Source organism: Drosophila persimilis, unplaced genomic scaffold, assembly GCF_003286085.1.
Source record: "Drosophila persimilis strain 14011-0111.01,24,50 unplaced genomic scaffold, DperRS2 tig00000000-arrow-pilon, whole genome shotgun sequence".
In the NCBI taxonomy this organism is placed as follows: Eukaryota; Metazoa; Arthropoda; class Insecta; order Diptera; family Drosophilidae; genus Drosophila; species Drosophila persimilis.
The window spans coordinates 7,495,259-7,514,862 of NW_020825288.1; the positions used below are offsets into that span (position 1 = coordinate 7,495,259).

At 45.9% G+C, this 19,604-nt stretch overlaps 1 protein-coding gene across 3 annotated transcripts in view; it reads left to right on the forward strand.

Annotated features, from left to right (window-relative positions):
* The window catches only part of LOC6588098 (homeobox protein homothorax), a 106,310-nt gene that overhangs the window by 4,584 nt on the left and 82,122 nt on the right, over positions 1-19,604 (forward strand). For all 3 annotated transcript variants that reach the window (XM_026990737.1, XM_026990744.1, XM_002012825.2), the window contains exons 2-5: positions 3,829-4,109; positions 6,389-6,530; positions 16,437-16,487; positions 18,972-19,022. In XM_026990737.1, the coding sequence (XP_026846538.1) occupies positions 3,829-4,109; positions 6,389-6,530; positions 16,437-16,487; positions 18,972-19,022 (525 nt within the window). The remainder of the gene's footprint in view (positions 1-3,828; positions 4,110-6,388; positions 6,531-16,436; positions 16,488-18,971; positions 19,023-19,604) is intronic.

Below are 19,604 nucleotides of genomic sequence, written 5' to 3' on the forward strand. Positions count from 1 at the left end.
GCCTGCCTGCTCGATAATATTGTTATTAGAAGCAATAAAAGTTAATAAAAAAAAACACACAGAAAGAGCAGAAATGTTGGCTGGAAATGCTGCAACTGTAAATTAAAATAACACCCAGACACGCAACAAAAATTAATTGTCTAACACCAAATAAAACTTTTGAGGCGGCCCCAAAAACAGAAACAAAACTGGGCGTGATAGCAGATAGGGGGAAGGGGGAAGGGGAAATCGGGTAGGATTGGTATTGGGATTGGGACACACCTACAACCAAAAACCTACAACCGTGCACTGCGGCTCGTCTGCTAATTAAGCAAAAGTCAAGAAAGACAACAGAACAGCCCGAAAAAGAATTATAGAGAAATACAAAGAAATGGAAAGAAATTCAAATACAAATACAACATGATAAACAATTAATTTTGATTAGGCCTTTGGCCGCCCCATCGCAATTAAGAATGTTGCGGGTTTCAATATTCCCCACCGCCTTTTCCCCTTCCCCTTTTCCCCTTTTCCTCTTTTGATGTGTTTTGCTGGTGGGGTAAATGAAATGGAAATAAAATGGGAAAAAGCAAAAGTGCTGTGGAGAAAGAAGGCCAAGAAATCGATATAGAAATGGAGTTTCGGCAGCGAACAGCAAACATATTGAGGCTTTAGTGGGTGGGCAGGGGGTGGGGGGAAATGGGAGCTCTTACTACGACCATGACTATGTAAAATGGCGGCCATTGTCACCATTTTGCCTAAAACGTACACGCACACACACACACACACAGAGTGAGGGAGAGCGAGGGGGGTCTACACCATGTTTCGCTCTCATGCCTGCATTTTTGCACTCATAACTCTACTGCCTCTCCGCCTGCCCCACCCACTCGATGGGTGTCTGGCATTTGGTCAGTTTTGGGGCCTTCCCTTAGATAAAGGTGCCACCCGCCCTATCTGCCACATTTTGTCCCCGTTGTTGCAACACTCCTCTCTCGTTTCTCTCACCCACTAAATGTCCTTGCTGTTGCTGTTTCCTGGCCATGTGTGTGCGTTTGTGTTTGTGTTTGTGCTTCTATTCTAGCCTATGTGCCGTGCAACGTTTTCGGTTTCAAGTTCACGCAACATTCTGTTGCAGCCACCCTTCTACACCCACTTCTGTGCCCCAAACTTAAAGCCAAAATACATATTTCTGAATATTTTTGCCCGAAAATTTCAATTGAGTTGAGGCTTGAGGGTGCAGTAGGCTTTTTGGATATGACTTAATGTCGCGCAAACACGACAAAAGCACACACAAGCACAAACACAGGCACAGCGCCGCTCACACACAGATACAAACAGCGACAGACAGGCAGCAGCAGCAAGTAGGACAACAGCCAGAGCCCGGCACTAGCAACTGCCCCCCGACTGTGCCTGGTTACCGAAAACTCTGCGCCGCAGCTCCTTCAGCGCCTGTCAGTGACAGTCCCCTCTCTCTATGTGTGTATGTGTGTGTGCGGCCAGGGGGCGTCATAAATTTTTGAAGGATTTTCGACGCTGAACTTGTCAAAATCAGACCAGAATGAAATGCCGGCCTACTCGGACGGCGCGGCACTCAGCGACTGTTTACTGTTGGCTTTTCAGTGGTTGGTTTCTGGATGGATCAATATCCAAACACACACACACACACACACACACACACACACTCGAACACCCCACTTTGCCCCGCTGTCAGTTGCAGAGCTTTCCACCAGAGCCGCCATTCAACAAGGTCAATGGCTTGGTCACTAAACAACAGCTCAGCCAGAGAGAGAGAGAGAGAGAGAGAGAGAGAGAGAGAGAGTCACTGAGTGAGGGTCTGGGGTCTGAGCCCCGAAAGAGATCATCAATCAAAGCTGGCCCAAATGGTTGGGATGGCCCAGAGGGGGCTAAGTGTATTTGCCTGTTCGATTTTTACTCTTCTTTTGTTGGTGTCTGCCTGGGGAGAAACCTTCTCTCCCTCGACACCCCCTCCCCTAGTACTTCTCTGTTACTCAAATTCCCACATTACTTATGTACAAGTACAAATTGTGGTAATTTTCAAGATCTCTTTGTTGGCACGGCTTTTGCTCCACAATTTCCTCATTTCGAAAAGCAGCAGAAAAGCAAAAAAGCAGCGACAACGTACGGTTGCCACCAACACTAAAATTAGCATAACAACTTTATAGTTTAACTGCCATGAACCGAACCGAAGCGAGTGTAGTGGAGTGGATTGGATTGGAGTCGACTCGAACCCACCAGTCGGCTGATCCCCGCTTCTGCGGCTGTATCTATAGGTTTGTATCTTGCATACGCCCGCTCAGAGCAACACCAACGCCAAAACGGCAGCAGCGTTGCACGACTACCTCTACCTCTGCCTTGCCTCTACCTTGCCTCGCTGCCTCACTGCCTCTCAGTAGACTAATCTTTTGTGTGTATCTAAAGGATTGCCAGAGCGAAAACAAAACGTTGCAAAAGGTTGACAATCGAATTGAAGTCAACTCGAGGCTTGCAGGTGGCACTGCCACTGCCACAACGGAGGCAGCTGCTTTATGAGCCAGTTGCACTATTTCAAAGTATAGATACAGATGCACAGCCTCAGATACCAATATATCATTGGCCCGGGCTTCCAGGTGCAAATCCTTGACATTTCGCTCAAAATCTTCAGTCAAGTGTGGCTCCCTGTCTGTCTTTTACAGCACTTCTCCGTCTCTTTCCCCCCCCCAACTTCAACTTCAACTCCGGCTCAAGTCAATTGCTCATTTAGTGTCAAAGATTTTTCCAGGCTGATAAAAAAAAAACCTCCAACTTGCTGGCGAGACTTTTCATGTGTGAGAAGACGGTGGAGTGGGAACGGGGGAACGGGGGACCCCGGGCCCAGGGCCCACCATCATTTCTTGTCGCTGCACAAAAATCTTTTTGTCAACTTCTTCGGCCTCTCTTCTTTCTCCCCCCCTCTCTCACTCTCTGTCTCTCTCGGCGAACCAAACTTGCCTCAAATTATGCAGTGTGAAGAGGAGCAGAGAAGCTTCTCAGGCGACGGACGCCACTTGAGTACAAATGATAAAAATCTTACAAAACACACATACTCGTACTACCACTGACAACGAAAACGAATCAAAGGCATCACATCAGCAGCAGTTGAACTTTGGTTAAATTACAGCCAAAAGTATAGCCGAAACGAGGGATACCCTTTAAGAACAGGCAGATCCATCCTTGGATGGTTTCATCCTTCTGCGAGTGCCAAACCCGCTCTCCATTACCGGCTTACCCTCCTCCAAAGGGTATACAAAATAAGTTCTCGGGTCGAGTACGAGTACGAGTACGAGTACTGAGGACTGTTTTTGCCGTTGCACACAAACCAGTTTGCAATTGCGCGGATCCAAAAAATGTTGTACAACTTTAGACAGAGATAGAGAACACCAAGATATATATACATAGGTATATACTATATAGACAGATTAACTGATAACATTAAAAATTGTCGCTTTGTTGTTGCCATTTGCTGGTGGCTGCTTTTGGCGCTTAATTAATATGCAAAAAACGTTGAAAGAAAAGACGAGCCAAGACGAGCGCTAAGGTAACTAAATATATATACATATCATGTATGAATATATACGTGGGTATATATCCATATAATGTCGAAGCGGCGGCAAAGTAATCACAAGGTCAAAGCGAATCGCTTTTTTTTTGTGAGTCTTCGGCTTTGGCCACACAAATATTTAAATGCATATATTTAAATATTTTTTTTTTGTTTTGTTTCTGCTAATTTGGCTGGGAACAACACTTGAACATCCATCTACCACTCGTATATACATATATTCTATAACTAATCTGTATTATCTTTTGTGTTTGCAGTATGACGATGGCCTGCACGGCTACGGCATGGACTCCGGTGCCGCGGCGGCGGCTATGTATGATCCACATGCTGGACATCGGCCGCCCGGCCTGCAAGGCCTCCCCTCGCACCACTCACCGCACATGACGCATGCCGCGGCGGCTGCGGCCACAGTCGGCATGCACGGCTACCATTCGGGGGCCGGGGGTCATGGTACACCTAGTCATGTATCACCGGTTGGTAATCACCTAATGGGCGCAATACCCGAAGTACACAAACGTGATAAGGATGCGATTTATGAGTAAGTATCCCCAACAAGACTCGAGACAAGACCTTAAACTAAGATAGAAGAAGGGTAATCTAATCAAATACTTGTCTTAGCTTTCGAGCTGTAAATGGTCACCCAAGATGATCTTTGTCGTTTCGTATAGAGTCAGGGATTATCTGAGACTGATTAGAAATGAAATTGATTGAGAGGAAAAACAGTTCCAAAACTATCGCTGACCAAATGATGATCCCATTTCTCATGTGTTGTCAAGCTACAAAAACTAATCAATGAACTTTTGAGCATCATTTAAAGTCCATACTCACATGATCACTGAAAGGATCGCTACTACATTCACAAAGATCAGTTTTACAATCGCTCATTCAATGGAAGATCAGCTCGAATGATCATGAAAGGTATTTCGCGAAGATCCGCAAAGATTACTGTCAATTTTCAACTACAAGTTAATTCTAGATTACAAAAGGAGTGTAATATTTCATGAAGATCAGCTCATATGATCAGTCAGCAAAAAAGTTTCCATTCAAATGGGGATCTTCCATCAACGATCAATTATCACTTAAAATATCTCCAATGATCATCTGCTAGTTTTGATCAGTGATCGATTTTCAACCCTCAATCAATATCCGAACCTTTCTGCCCAATTGATTAATAATTTTGGGCATGTCCCAGTGGTTGCGACCCAATCTGCCACCTGTTCTCACCTCGACAGCGAGGGAGTCGACATCATTTTAACGCACGCGTAACTCTCCTCAAAATGGAAGAGGTAGAGCGGCAAGCGATCCTTCGTTCGTTGTTTTCGTTTTATAGAAATGGGCGTGATCCTTGTGCGTTTTGCGCAAAATACAAAATTATGGGTTTGGCTCGACCAAAAATGTCTGTTTTCCAATTCTCCTCTCTGTCTCGCTGTCTCTCTGTGGGGGTGTGGCAAGAGTTTAGTGACGGACACGGAACATGAACGTGCTTAGGCATTAGGGAGTCACTCCAGTCCAGTCCAGTCCAGTCCCGTCCAACCATCCATCCATCGAAAATGAGCTGCAGTTGCTGCGGTTCGTTCCCTTTGCGGTTCCTGGGTGTTAATTTGCCAAAATTGTGGTTTCTTCTTTGTTTGATCTTTTTTATAGCTCTCTTCTGTTGTTCGTTTTTTTTTTCTAACATGATCGAAGGAGAGAGATGAGTCCCTTGTGTCATTGCGTGTCCTGTTGGACCGACGCTGACTGCCAATTTTCATGTGTTGCAACTGTTTTGCCAGCTGCCTGACTGCCCGAAATGCTTGTTTGTCTTTCGATCGTTTTTGCCGCTGCATTTTTTATTTAAGCAAATATTTGTCTTGAGAGGGAGAGGCACAGAATTTCATGAATGACTTGGCCCATCCATCAGCTGTTTGATGACTGTTTGATGATTGTCCGTCCGTCCGTCTCGAGTGTCTGGCCAAACAAAGGCTCCCCCCAATGGATGGATGATGATTATGATTATGACTTCATTGGGCACCTGTGTGCAACAGCAGCAACAACAACATTGTTATGATTATTATTATTTTTTGGCACCTTTTTTTCGAGTATATGAAATTTAAATTAATTTTTATGGGAAAAAAGAAACACTCTCTTTTAACACCTTCCTCCCGAGTGCAGAACAACTTCAGCTGCCGCTGCTCTTTTGCTTAGTCATGGCAAATGAGTGCCACAGAAATTCAGTTTCTGTTTCTGTTTCTGTGTTTCTGTCTCTGGGTTTTACTTTTTTGTTCTGCTTCTGGTCCTGATCCTAAACTGGAAACGCACTCAACTGTAAAAGGCTGAGAGCCCAGTCGGAGGCCGAGGCCGAGTCTTATTAATAGTTTGTTAAGCGCAGGTCCACACCCCCTCTGGGCTCTGGGTTCGGGGTTCGGTGGTCGGGGTTTTGGGTTCCCTCCTCGCTGGTCATCTAATGGGTTTTTGGTCAAGGGAAAAGGGACTGGGACGGAGACCAACCCCGCCTAATTTTGTTCAGGTGAAATTTGTGCGGCTCTAAGCGTGAACGGAAAGGAGAACAAAAAACACTGAAAAAGAAAGGGAAATACTCCTGGAAAAAATGGTCAAATCATGTTGAGTTGTTGGAACTAATCCGTCAGCATAAAGAGTCCAAGTGGCCCATGGGGGATTATTTATTTAGATATACTCGCAGATAGAGCGGCAGCAGGAGCAGCAGCTGTTCTCTATGCTCATTTGCATTTGCATTTGCAGGATCACAGGATCCGGGGACAGGAAATTGTTCCGAAATTATTGCTAAACTGATATATTTTGTCTCTCTTTTCCTTACAGACATCCGCTATTCCCGCTATTGGCGCTCATATTCGAGAAATGCGAATTGGCCACATGTACGCCGAGGGAGCCCGGGGTGCAAGGTGGCGATGTTTGTTCATCGGAATCGTTTAACGAGGATATTGCAATGTTCAGTAAACAGGTAAGAATAATGGCTCAAGTTTTGCTCTCCGACTCTCCGTGTAATCGGAGAAGACCCGCTCGAGAGGGGGAGGAGTGTGTCTTTCTCTCTCTTTCGCTCTCTCCCGCTACGAGTACCAGTACGATACTGGAATCTCTGTGGGAACACATGGCCCACATGTGGCACTAAATCGCGGCACACGAACTTAACGAAGCAAGCCGCTAAATGATCGGATTACGTTACCCAGCGGAGGATCGCTTCAGATTCAGCTTCAACTTCAGTTCGGTTTCTCTTGGTTTTTGGTTTTCGGTTTTTGGTTTTGGGATCGATTCCTTCCTCTCGCTGTCTTGTTTCCATCTTCAATGAGCGGGGCAGTCTGCACTTAATTACAGTCTCCGCTGACAATGTCTTGCCGCCATATGTCACAAATATGCGAGGCGACTCCAGCCTGGCGCTGCCCACACTTGACACTTCCTCCCTGCAAGCCGCCCCCCCTTCAATCCCGTCCACTTCACTTTTGGAGTTCATAAAAACAGTGGAGCGAAGACGAATACTCACTCGTCTTCTGCCACACACTGACATTCAAATAATTTACGATGTTTTAACATACAAATTATAATGTTGCAAGTCGTTTTGTCTTTCTCTCTGGTGTGTGTACATCCTGCTCCCCTTTGGGGCAGCTATTTTTATGAGGCACTGAAGATCGCCTTGGAGAACAGAAGCACACAGCAGAGCGAGAGCCCCAAGGAGATCATGACGAAGACGATCATGCTGATGACGATGATGATGCCAAAAGTGAGCAAAACTTATGGCTCCATTCTACGGTTTGTGACATTTTTGGCAAAGCCAAGAAACAACCACTGCAACGCCCCCTCAAGCGGTTCCGCGGTTCCGCCCTGGCCAGTTGAATATTATAAAAATGATGTTTTTATTTATGGTCCATTTGGAATTTTGACAGGCCCCTGCTATGGGCAATAAACCCAGCAAACAACAAGAACAACACTTGAACACCATCTTCGTGCGGAGAGACATTTATCTTGGCCGGTCTGGGCTGTGCTGGGCTGGGCGAGATTTTGATGAACTTTTGTCGGAATTGTCAATGAAATGTGCCATAAAGTAGTCTGCGGGACAATCTTTAAGATCTGGCAACACCAGCGGCAAGAAGATAAATGTGGGAGATTGTTTTGAATGATCAGTGATCACGTTTGATCACTAAATAGAACACGATCTTTAGCCCGATCACCGAACCTTTTGGCAGTCTACTATATCGTTCCACACCTTGCTCATTGATTGATCACCCAACCCACCTTTAACTGATCTTCAGCTATGGTTCCGTTCGGCATTTGGCAAAGTTCAAAACCCTGTTCGGCACAGATCTTCAGCGATCTTTAGAGGCAGCATTTGGTTGATCATTCACCGAACTGAACGTCAACAACTAAGTTATCGCTTGCATTTCATTTCATTTCATTTCGGTTTGGTTCGGTTCGGTTCAGAACGGAACACTTTGGCCATTTCGGGGCCAGCGTTGTCGTTGTCGTTGTCGTCGTCGTTGTCGGGACTGACAAAAATAACTCAAAAATGTCATTCGCCCATCGAATTTTAACAAACGAGCGACTACGGCACAGACCAGATCTTTGGTGAGAGGAGAGGAGCAGAGTGGAGCAGAGTGGAGGGGTGGGCAGGGCGGGGAGACATCGTCGTCGCCTCGCCCCAGAAGAGGACGCTAAAAATAATGCTTTGGCACTTTTTTAGTTGCTGTTGAAGCAGTTGTTGCCGCTGCTGTTGCCTGTTGCCTGTTGCTGTTGATGATGATGATGCCGATGCATTTTATATAGATAGATTGCATAGATATATCTCTTCGTTCTCACTCAGTGCTCTCTGTCCCTCCTCTATATATAAATTCACTTTAATTTGGACTAAGCAACTGCGTAAAATGCGCCACGCCAACGCCACACAGACATCGGGTGCGATTCCCCCTCGTCAAGAGCCAAGAGCCAAGAGCCAAGAGATCCAAGAGAGATCCGATCCTCTGTTGGCTGTTGGCTGGATGGACGGGCAGATGGATAGATGGATATACATACATACATAGTTAGGCGACTTTTGGTGTTGGCGCTGCTAATGATGCAGCTAAGGAAACGCTTTATAATTTCTCTTTAAAACCAGAAACATGTGATGCAAATGATGGACCACAACAACAACAGAAATATAAGATATATATATGTATATGCCTACATGTATAAATACTCGGTATGGGATTGGGATCCAACAAAAGTTCGTTGTCTGCTGATGCTGCTGCTGCTGCCGCTTGATGATGATCATCATCATCACCATCATTATTGTCATTTCTCCCCATTGGATAATGTGCTTTGTGTCTTTGTTGAGGATCCCCAAAAGACAAAGGAAAGTCTGCCCAAAACAGAATATACACAATATATACATATGTATGTATATATTTTTATGATTTCATTTTAAGTAATTTTTAATGAAAATCATCTCGTTTGGCAGACGACTTTTGGGTTGATTCTTCCCCGATTGCGATCCCCTTCTTGTGGTTTGACACGACTTTTGTGGCAGTTTGGCTAATAGTTTGTACATGCAACGAGTTGATTCCGCTGCTGACAACATTGGGCCATTGTCTCCTTGTCATTGCTGGTTGTTCTTTTGCCTGTGCCATTGCGGCTCCTCTGTCTGTGGTTACTGCTTGTTGCAGTTGCAGGCCATGCGTGCCACGTCTGCCCTGCCTGGCAGCCAGCCTGGGGAGGAAGGATTGTCTGCTTGGGCCCGATGATTAATGAAGTGCGGCTAAATGTGCCCGATGATTTTTGATTTCATCATCCCATCACATGCTATCCGTCTCCCGTGTCTCCCGTGTCCCTCTTCACTGGTTTCTCTGCATATGATGGCCAGTTGTCTGTCCTTGACATTAACTAGACTGTCACAACATTTCAGCCGGCCATTTCCCGGCAGGTAGTACGCATAGAACAGGTTAACGGAACCAATCAATGTAGGAGTATTTCGTTTTTCTTTCGGGTTTTCCCCACACAAAAGGCAATTCCCTTTTTCTCTCCCCCCGTCTTTTGTTTCTCTATATCTTTCTCTGGCTCTGGCTGTTGTGTTTTTTCTTCGTTTTTGTTTCGTAAATTGCATTTTCTGATTTCGTCTGAAACGCAGAAGGCAGTAGAGGCTGGGCTGAGGTTCATAATCAGGTATGAAAGGTTACGCTTGCGCAGTTGTATTGTCAGCAGGAGCAGGCTCTGCCTCTGCCTCGGCCTCTGCCTCGGCTTCTCATTGGAATGTTCACTTTGCCAGGGATTGCTGGGATCTCTTCCTGCATCTTCCTGCCCCTACAGGAGAGAGAACATATCTCTCGGCTCTACGCATTTGCGTTCGTTTCTCTGTCTCTGTCTCTGTCTCTGTGTCCGTCTGTTTCTGTTTCTCGGGGCCTTAAGGCAGAAGAAAAGAAAAAGGAACTTAATCTCTTTTGTGCAATATTCCCTGACTCAGTTGGTTCCCCCTCTAGCACTCTGGGATGCCTCTGCCTCTGCCTCTGCCTCTGCCTCTTCCCTCGATCTGTGCTGTTGTTTTGTTCTTTTAATGATAAAAAATACAGAAACCTTTACCTTTTTATTTGGAATTTGGTACCTTTTTAATCTGCCTCTCTGTCGCTCTGGCAATGGCTATGGCTCTCCCTCTCTCTCTCTATTATTAAGGCATTGTTCTTTTTAGTTCTCCGTATGTCCGTGTATGTGTGTGTTGTTTTTTCCCCGGCTGATCCAACCCTTAGCGGGTTTTGAATTTCTTCTTTCTGAAGTGGAACAAAAGATTCGTTCTTTCGTTTTCTATTTTTTGTTAGGCCAAAACTGCGAAATGAGCAAAGCGCAGACGCAACTGTTGCCAGAGGGAATGGGCTTCGAAACGGGAGGAATTTCCAAGGGGAGGTATTATTATTTTTTTTGTTTTTTGGTTCTTGGTTTTTGGGAATTGCGTTGCACAGCGTGAAATGATTTGGCACAGGCCCTGGGAGGGATCCGATTATTTACTTTACAGTGGTGCATGTGGCATGGTGCATGGTGCATGTGGTTTACCGTTTCCTCCATTAACAGCCAGACAGCCAGACGAGTTGCGTCCCACATTCAAATATTTGTTTATGGAACCACTTGGCGCCTTTTAAATGTGATTATTTAGTTAACTGCCTAAATGTATCTGGACGTTTCGTCTGCGAGTTTATGTTTGGATTATGCCACCATTTCCATTCTGTATCTGTATCTGTGGCTGTAGCTGCTGCTCTGCGGCCCTGATGACTCCCAATATTTGTACAGTAGTTTGACCCTTTTTAACAGCTCTATATTTCAGGGATCGAGTGTGTGTCTGTTAGATACATTATCGCAGTGCGCAGACCCTCTAATACGTTCATCAAATAGGTTAAACCATTAGGGTGTTCCACAGCCCGAAATCAATTTGATATTTCGAGAAATAGAGCCACAAATGATAGGATGATGTTTCGATTTGCTTATGGAAATCGTTGGTGTTTCTCTCTCTCTCACTCTCTCTCTCTCAGGAGCAATCCCACAGATATTTCACTCTTTCGTTGCGCTTTTATTTATGTGGCGTTACTTATGGGAAGCCTCTCCACCGCCCCCCCTCCCCCTTCTCGCGAACCTGTCCACCGAAATGATTTATGAGTGCTCTGCCCTCTAGACAAGATGTCTGCTAAACGCTCTCAATTAAAAGCCAAAGAAGCGAGAGCTGTAAATGACAAATTGTGCCAATGAATGTTGGACAATGTCACTCATCTTTCCATAAAAACATACTCTTAAACGAGTACCCCGATTATATAGTTATTTTCGGGGCGATTATCAGGCAAAGTAAGACCGGATGTTATGATTATCTATGTATCTGTGGTAACAGGGCGAACAGGTAAGAAGAGCCCGAGAAATCTCTTGTGGCCATGCAAATATTGACACTCTCTGAGCGAGTGGGTCTATCTGTGTGCTGTTTGCCAATGTTTACCCACTCTGCCACGGCTGCCACAAGAGCGTTAGAAGTGTGCATGTAGTGTACGAGTATGTGCCGCAGTAGCTGCCACATTGCGTTCACCGTTTGCTTTCGGGTCGTAAACTGGAGTGGAATGGAGTCTCCTCCTCCTCCTCCTCTCTCTCTGTGGGGTTATAAAAGAAACTGCCAGTGGGGGGGTCGGTCTGTGTTCGGTCTGGTCTGGTTTTGTTTCTGTTCTTGACTGCTTCTGCTGCCAGTTCTGGTTGTGTCACCTCAATTGTGGATGTTTTACTACCGATATTGTGCGCCCATTATAAAGATAGATAGATAGATAAAAACAACAACAACAACAGCAACAACTACACTGCGCTACGATGCTTTGCGATGCGATGCGATGCGCCTTTGTTTTTGTACTATTTGTATTTGCCTTTGGATGTTAATGTCGGGTAAAAGTAATCAACAACATCATCATCATCACTATCACCATCATCATCTTCATCGTCATCGTCATCATCATCAGCTAGGCAAATAAAGTTTGGTTTTGTATTACAACAAAATTATTATTGTTCAGTTTTGGTGCTTTTTTTTATGCGTTTTTTGTGGGTTACACAGCGGCACAGTGGCGGCCGATGAGAGGGGTCCAAATCAAAATTTTAGTCATAAAATCCCCCAAGATGTTTTCTCTCACTCAATGAAAGCAGCCACCAATTGAGTTGTTACCCCCCCTTCGGCCGAGGGTGTCCCTGTTTTGGGGGGCATTGTGCAACCCCCCGCCCATTGTGTAGGTGTGAGAAATTCGATAGGATTTTTGGCGCTGTTCGGTTCGGTTTTTGGTTTCACTTGGAGGGTAGCAGAGATTTCCATGACGTTGTTGCTCTTCTTCAGCAACAATTGTCTAGGTCTCTGCAGAATCCCCACAAAAGATCTCAGTTCCACTTCTTGAGAGAGAGAGAGATACAAATTTTGATAAAATTCCAAGAGACTCTCCCTCGTTCACGCTCTCAAATATGTGTATTTTGTTTGTATTTCTGTTTGTTTATAATGTTAGTGGCTTGGTGTGGCTTTAGGTTGTAGGTTGTAGGTTGGAGGGGGACCCGCATGAGGCTGGCGCCGAGGCACGCAACATTCAAATAATATAATGTGGCTACGTGCTGCAATTTAGGCGCCTCCATGCCACCCGCTGTCCCTTGGGTCCGTCCCGAAGTTCCAGAAAACTTTGGATTCGTATATAGTATATATTTTTGAGATTTTTCCTTTCAGTTTCTTTGTATGAAAGTCTTCGTTCGGTTTATAGGTACCGCTGGCGAATCTTTTTTGTTGTTCTTGGGGTGTTATCACTGTTATCACTGCACTCTTTTCTCAAGTGGCCGGCTATCGACAGTGTCGACGACGTCAACAACAACGCTGGCTACTGTGCTGCCAGCTAGCGCTGATTCCAAAAGTCGCTGCTATAGTGCATAAATTGTTTATGGTCCCTCGGACTGGTACTGGCACTGGCACTGGTACAGAGAGCAGGGACTAGGGACTAGGGACTAGGGCTGGGGCTGTTACTGGGCTTTATGGCCACATTACTCAAGTGCCTTCCATCATACACACTTTTGCTACTGTTGGGTGTAGACCTGGTCTATGGCCTATCTCCTCTCTCACACCCACCCAGGCCCATGCCCGGTCTCTGGATGATTTTATGGCCAACACACAACGACGCCAGGTCGCGGGGCTATAAAATTCCTCCTAGCCTGTATTGGCACTATAAAAACATATAGTCTACAGCTAAAACAAACTGTAGAATACGACTATGCGTATTTCCTTCTTTATGAACCCAGATTTTGTGGCATAGTTTTGGTTTTTTGGTGTCTCATGTTTCGTTAATTGTGGCAAGAGATTTTTGATTGTTGGAGCAAGTATTCCATATATTATATATAGATGGGATCGAGATGGAATGGCTAGCCAGCACGTGGCGTTTCTGTGCAGTTTGATGAAGCGGAATTGATTTCAAAATTCCCCCGCATAATCGGAGGGCGGGGAGTGAAATTTATGACCACCTACGCGGGCCAGTTTGGGTTTTATTTTTGTATCTTTCGGGCCACCGATTTGGAGACAGACGTCTGTCTGTCGATCGCCGTCACCGCCACCGTCGCCTGCCGATGACATTGTAAACCTTTTTTTTCTGTGTTGTATAATTGCATTTATTGGCATCATAAAAACGTTCTGAAGAGCAGTATCTAAACAGTAGTGATTTCTTTTCGCCTGTCGTCGCCTCTCGACATTGGGGGATTGCAAAAAAAAAAAACAGAGGTAGAAAAAAAGGAAACACAACATCGAGCAGAAAAAATAGAAATTTATGAGCGGCTCATGTGAAACTGATTAGAAATGGGGTTCGCGGTGGACTGGGGCGCGTGACGTTGCTGGCGATTTGTTTTTGGGGGCTTTCCGCACACTCAACGCGAGATTGGAGATCCCAAATAAGACTCTAGACTGTAGACTGTGTTTATTTATACGGAAATCCGTGGACGTGTGTGTGTGTAACTATAAATATGAAATTGTCAGCTGCAAGAGACGCCCACGCACTGCTGCATGTTGACAAAATTGTAAGGGAACGCACACATCAGATGGAAAGATGGAAAGAAAGCGAGAAAAGCATTTCCATTTCCATTTTCACGCCCCAACTGCTGGCCGGGGGGGATATTTATAGACATGTCTCATGCTGTGCATTTCACTAGTTGGTCGCATGATTTATATATTTTTAAAAACATTCTCGCTCTCAACGAGGAATTGGTAGGTAGCTCCTGCTCGGGGTAAGATATACGTACTCCTCAAGGTTTTGGGGGCAGCCATTTTGAGGCGCATCCAGTAAAGTGCGTGCTGTATGCCGCCCGGCCAACTTCTGGCTGACTGCTTTTCATATCAGTTAAAGCTAAAGCGCGACCTGGCCTGGCCGCGACTCCGGGCCAAGACTCAGACCTGCATGGCAAAAACCAGTTTGGCAAGTTCTCCCATCTGTCCCTCTCTCTCTCTCTCGCTCTCGCTCTATGTGTGTGTGTGTGTGTGCAACACCATCCACCATCCACCAACCAGCATTTGAAAATGCAACATTAAAGCCAACAGGCAACAACTTTTGCAAAATACCCAACACGCAACCTCCTCCGCTCTACCGCTTGCCTCCTGCTCCTCCGCTGTCGACCTCCTCCTTGATCGTCATCATCGTCGTCGTCGTCGTCTTCAATGGCTGTGCTTTGTGTGTTGTTACTCGTATTATGCTGTTGCTGTTGCTGTTGTTGCAGCCGCACAATGGGGCGTTTTTCTCATACAACCATTGTACGGTTCGGGTGGAAGTGCCCACATATCTAGATACTCTGTCCGTCCGCCAGTCCGCCCGTCCGTCTTTAAGTCTACCACTTCCAACTCCCCAGCGATCTACTCGAACTCGTACTCGTACTCGCTTTGCCAGCCTGTCAGTCTGTCTGTGTGCAAAGTGTGTAATTATTAGCTGCACATGCCTCAGTTGATTTCAAATTGCCGTTACTGCCTTGGACGGCTGGCAGTAAGCTCTGCCTTTGGCTGCCTTTGTAGCTGTATCTGCAAGTTGTATCTGTGTGTGGGGTGTTGCCGCAAAAGATCGCCCGTTTAACTGTCGGAGATCAGTAGGGCATGGGTTGACTTTCTATGGAAATTTGTAAAGCGAGGATACGCTTAGATCAGTGAGGAACCACTCATTTATAGCTTAAACTTTATATTTTTGCGAGTGATCTTTATATCGATCTTAAGTTTAGATGATTTCAGAAGAAGCTTCCTGCCTTTGTTATATAGTTTATTCTTTATCTTCAACTTCCACTGAAATTCAAGACAAGCCGATCTTCAACTGATCTCCAAAGTCTCTTTAGATCAATCTCATCGGCGATCGATCTTCAGTTCTACAAGGTTTTGCATAGCAGGGAAGACTCCGTTCAGGGTCACGTCCATAATCCAGAGACCTCCCGCCTTCGCTGCAACCTTGTTGCATGTGTTTCTGGGTGGTCGGTGTCTGTCGTGGTACCACAAATTTGGACAAGGTCGGCTCTCGCCCGTTATATAAGATCGCAGCGGGTGGGTGTGTGTGCCCGATCCGATCCGATCCGATCTGCCGGTTCGCCTATCTGTGAAGACCCCGAGCTTGTCTCGGCCATTTATTACGGCTGCCCTGCGCTTGGTGTGGCAGTTCCGTGAGAGCCAAAAAATAATATCAGCAACAAAGAAATTTCAAATTTCAAATAATTCGCGCAGCATTTTTCAGCTGCTGCTGCGATGCGATGCGGTATCCGATGATGAGATGACCTTCTGCTGTCGTCGCTGGGTTCGGTTCGGTTCGGAACGGTTCGGTTCGGGTCTCCATCTCCATCTGTGGCTCCGTCTGTGTGGTATTTTATCTAGCCAGATATTGCTTTTGTGATTTGTATCTAAGTGTGTGGTTTATTTTTATATCTATGTGGTGTTTGTTGTTTTTGCTTTTGGCATGGCTTCGGCCGGGGGCTTGGGACTCCGGCTCGGTCTCGGGGTGGGCTATAAAAACGAGAATCTCTTTTATGGTCACAGCGAGTCAGCGTCACCTCTTCGGGTCTGACACTGGCACTGGCACTGGCACTGGGTCTGTGTCTATGTCTATGTCCGGGCTCTCCATGGATGAGCAAATGTTTCGTTTCCCATGGTCTCCGTTTGGAACCGATTTGCTCATGGTCTTTTTTTTTTATAATGTGTACAATATTTTGCCTGGCTGGGCAGGCGGCCCTTATCGGCTCTCCAAAGACCATCATAAAATAGCAATACCATTCCCTACCGTTTCGTAGATGACTATGTTTTGGATCGGGACAGCTGTTCGGAACCTCTCCCAGTATTTTCCTTCATTTGGCAAAACTTCGCACTCACTAACTCTAATTCTTTGTCATTCTCTTCTTGCAGATAAGATCACAGAAACCCTACTATACCGCAGATCCCGAAGTCGATTCACTGGTAAGTAAAACAAAAACAAAAACAAAGAAAAGAAGCAAAAACAAAAGCAAAATCAACTATGTTGCCTTCTCCTCTGGCAGCATGTTGCCATGCCAAAGATCATGGCTACATTGTGCATTTGTGTTTGTGTGTGTGTGTATCTGTTTGCCTGTGTGTGAGTGTGCATCACCTTGACCCAAAACAACGACGACAATTGAATAATTTTCTTTTATTTAGAATAAATCACAGTGAATTTAGCAAAAGAGCAAAGCATCAACGAACGAAGCGAACAATTTATGAGCATTTGTTCATCAAAGCAGCAGCAGCATTTGGTTGGATCGGTAGCGGGTGCGGGAGCGGGACAAACTGAGTTGTTTAGACATTTTATCGGACAGCGTTGCCATACTTTTCGTTCTCACTCCTCTCGCTCTGCTCTGCGCTGCGCTGCTCTCTCTCTCCGACTCTCTCTCTCTCTCTCTGTGTTGTGTTCTGCTCTGCATTTTGCATGCCGCTACGCTGCGAGAGGGAGAGGGAGCGGCAGAGCGCGAACCCAAGCGAACGACAATATGAAGCAGAACGATTTAATGATGCATATGACATTTTTGCACTCTCTAAATGGGCTGCCTGCCTGCCTGCCTGGCAGCCTTGGGTGTGCAACAGCAGCAACAATGAAGCCAACGGCTTTAGGCTTGTAGAATATGCATTCGGATCGGATCTCTTTACTGCTGCGGGGCAGTGGGGATGTGCTGGGGTGCAGGAGAAGATCAACAACAGCAGCAAGAGACCAAGAACAAGGCAACCTTGGTGTTGATCATGATCGTCTTTATAGGACATACCCAAGTACACAATCTTCTAGAGGAAATGATTGCATGATACCTCCATAAAGGAGAGGAAGTTCGATTTAAATCGTTTAGATTGAGGCACGGATCTTTTAGGATCTTTAGGATCTCCCTTAGGGGAGTACTTCTTGAAGCTCTTTGGGGGAACACCTACCATTAAACCATTCTAAAAGATCATAAAATCTATAGATTATAAATTTTAGATTTATAATCGATTTCAAGCTGTTCAGATACCAAATTGATGTTTCCATAATCCAGTTACGGAACAAATGATTCAATTTTTATACCAAGCGTAGGGCCATTATCCAGGCAAAAGCCCCGCAGATTATCTCAGCTTCTCTCTCTCGCTCTCCCCCTGCTCTGTTGCTCAGTTTTCTGCCTGGCATTCCGCTGGCATCCGAGTCATAACAATTTTAATGGCCCCACCATGAGTCAGAGTGGGATAGCGGGATGTGGGGGGGGGGACCAGGGGAGAGAGAGATCATTTCGGCTGGCATGTAAATCAAGACGGAAATGCCGCGTGCAAAAAGTGCAAAACGAGCCATGCAATTGGGTAGCCAGCAGCAGAAGCAGAAGAAGATGCGGATTGTGGATTGTGGATGGCGGTTTGTGGATTGTGGATTGCGGATGGGGAACAGTTGCCCCGGCCTGGCCTGGCCTGCCCCGGCCTGGCCTGGTCTCGTCTCGCGTCTCGGACAGATCTGGGGCTGGGCTGGCACACATATAAAGAGATTATGGGCAAAACTAATTTTAATTGCCACCACACCGCACTCGAACGACTCTTGGCAGTCGTAAATGTGTCACTCACTTACCCACTCACTCAGTGCAACAGCAGCGGCAGCAGCAGAAGTTGCATCTGCCACAGAGAGAGAGAGAGAGAGAGAGTGGGATCTCTGGTGGCCCTAATTTTATGCACTTGCAGATTAGTTTATTAGTTGTAGTACAAAATCACTGACTGCCCAGGCCACCCAATCCCCCACCGAATGCCCCATGCCCCATGCACCATGCCCCACCTTCTGCAACTGCGTCTGGCGGATCTTTCTCCGTCTTGGCCATGGCCATGTGTGTGCCTCGCTTGCGTCTGCGTTTGCGTCTGCGTTTGCGTCTGCGTACTTTGGCCATAAATCATTTTGGCATGCCACTCTGTGGTTGGCTTTGCCTCCAATTTCGTTCCTGCTCCGACCACCATCCGCCCTCCACCATCCACCATCCACCATCCGCCATCCGCTATCGTGTTTGAACATTTAAAAGTGCATTTAGTAACACTTACTTAAAGGAAGAGGCAGAGGCAGAGGCAGAGCAGTTGAGCAGTTGAGGTCGCCTGCTATAAAAATGTTTATAGCATGTCTCTAGGAGCAGCATGCCGCATGCTGCAGCGCGGTTAAATGAAATTCTTGGCTGTTGTAGCAGTAGCCCCACCAGCAGAACCACCAAATGCAGGCCGGTCCGGGCCACACACCACACAGCAGCAGTTCTGAGCAGTTAGCAGCATCGTAAAAATGTCAAATGTCAAACTGATGTTTTAATTAGGCAAAGCCCAATGCCCAATGCCCAAGGACTGTGAAAGGTTCTCGGGAATGATTGAGTGTGTGTTTGTTTAATAGTATAATACCTGCTTGTATTTGCACGATTATTAATTTATATATGTTCTCCGTTTCCTTTGCAGATGGTGCAAGCAATACAAGTACTTCGGTTTCACCTTTTAGAATTAGAAAAAGTAAGTAAAACATTGCACATCTTGAATATAAATTACTTGCGAAAGCCTAAACATTGCAATACCTGGACCCGGAATATGCGAAATCATCTTACAAGAAAATACATTTGTTTAGTCATTGTAATTAACGGCAAATCGAGAGCCGAAGAGTCGGCTCCAATCGTTTATCAACGCCCCAAAAAGACCACCCAAAAGGCCGGTGCGGACACACACTGAGAGCAGGACCGGGAACAGGACCAGACACAGATCAGACACGGACCCCCCCGACCAGGCCAATAAATAAACCAGGCCAAAACAGAAACATGGCAAAAATCGAGCCAAAATAGTTTCCAGCGGGCGCGCATTTCAATTACCAACATTTGTGTTGACATTTCATGGTGGGTAAGGAGGGGCAGGGGGAGGGGTCTGCCTCTGTCCCACAGCAGGCGACCATATATCTCCGGCCTGTCTAATACACTTGCAGTATGTCTAAATTAAAGTCAGAAACAAAAATGCAGCTGAAAATTGAATTAATTGCCAATCAAAGTGGAATAGTTGTAGCCGGACGACGGACCTGGGCAGGATGTGTGTTGCGGGGATTAGTTT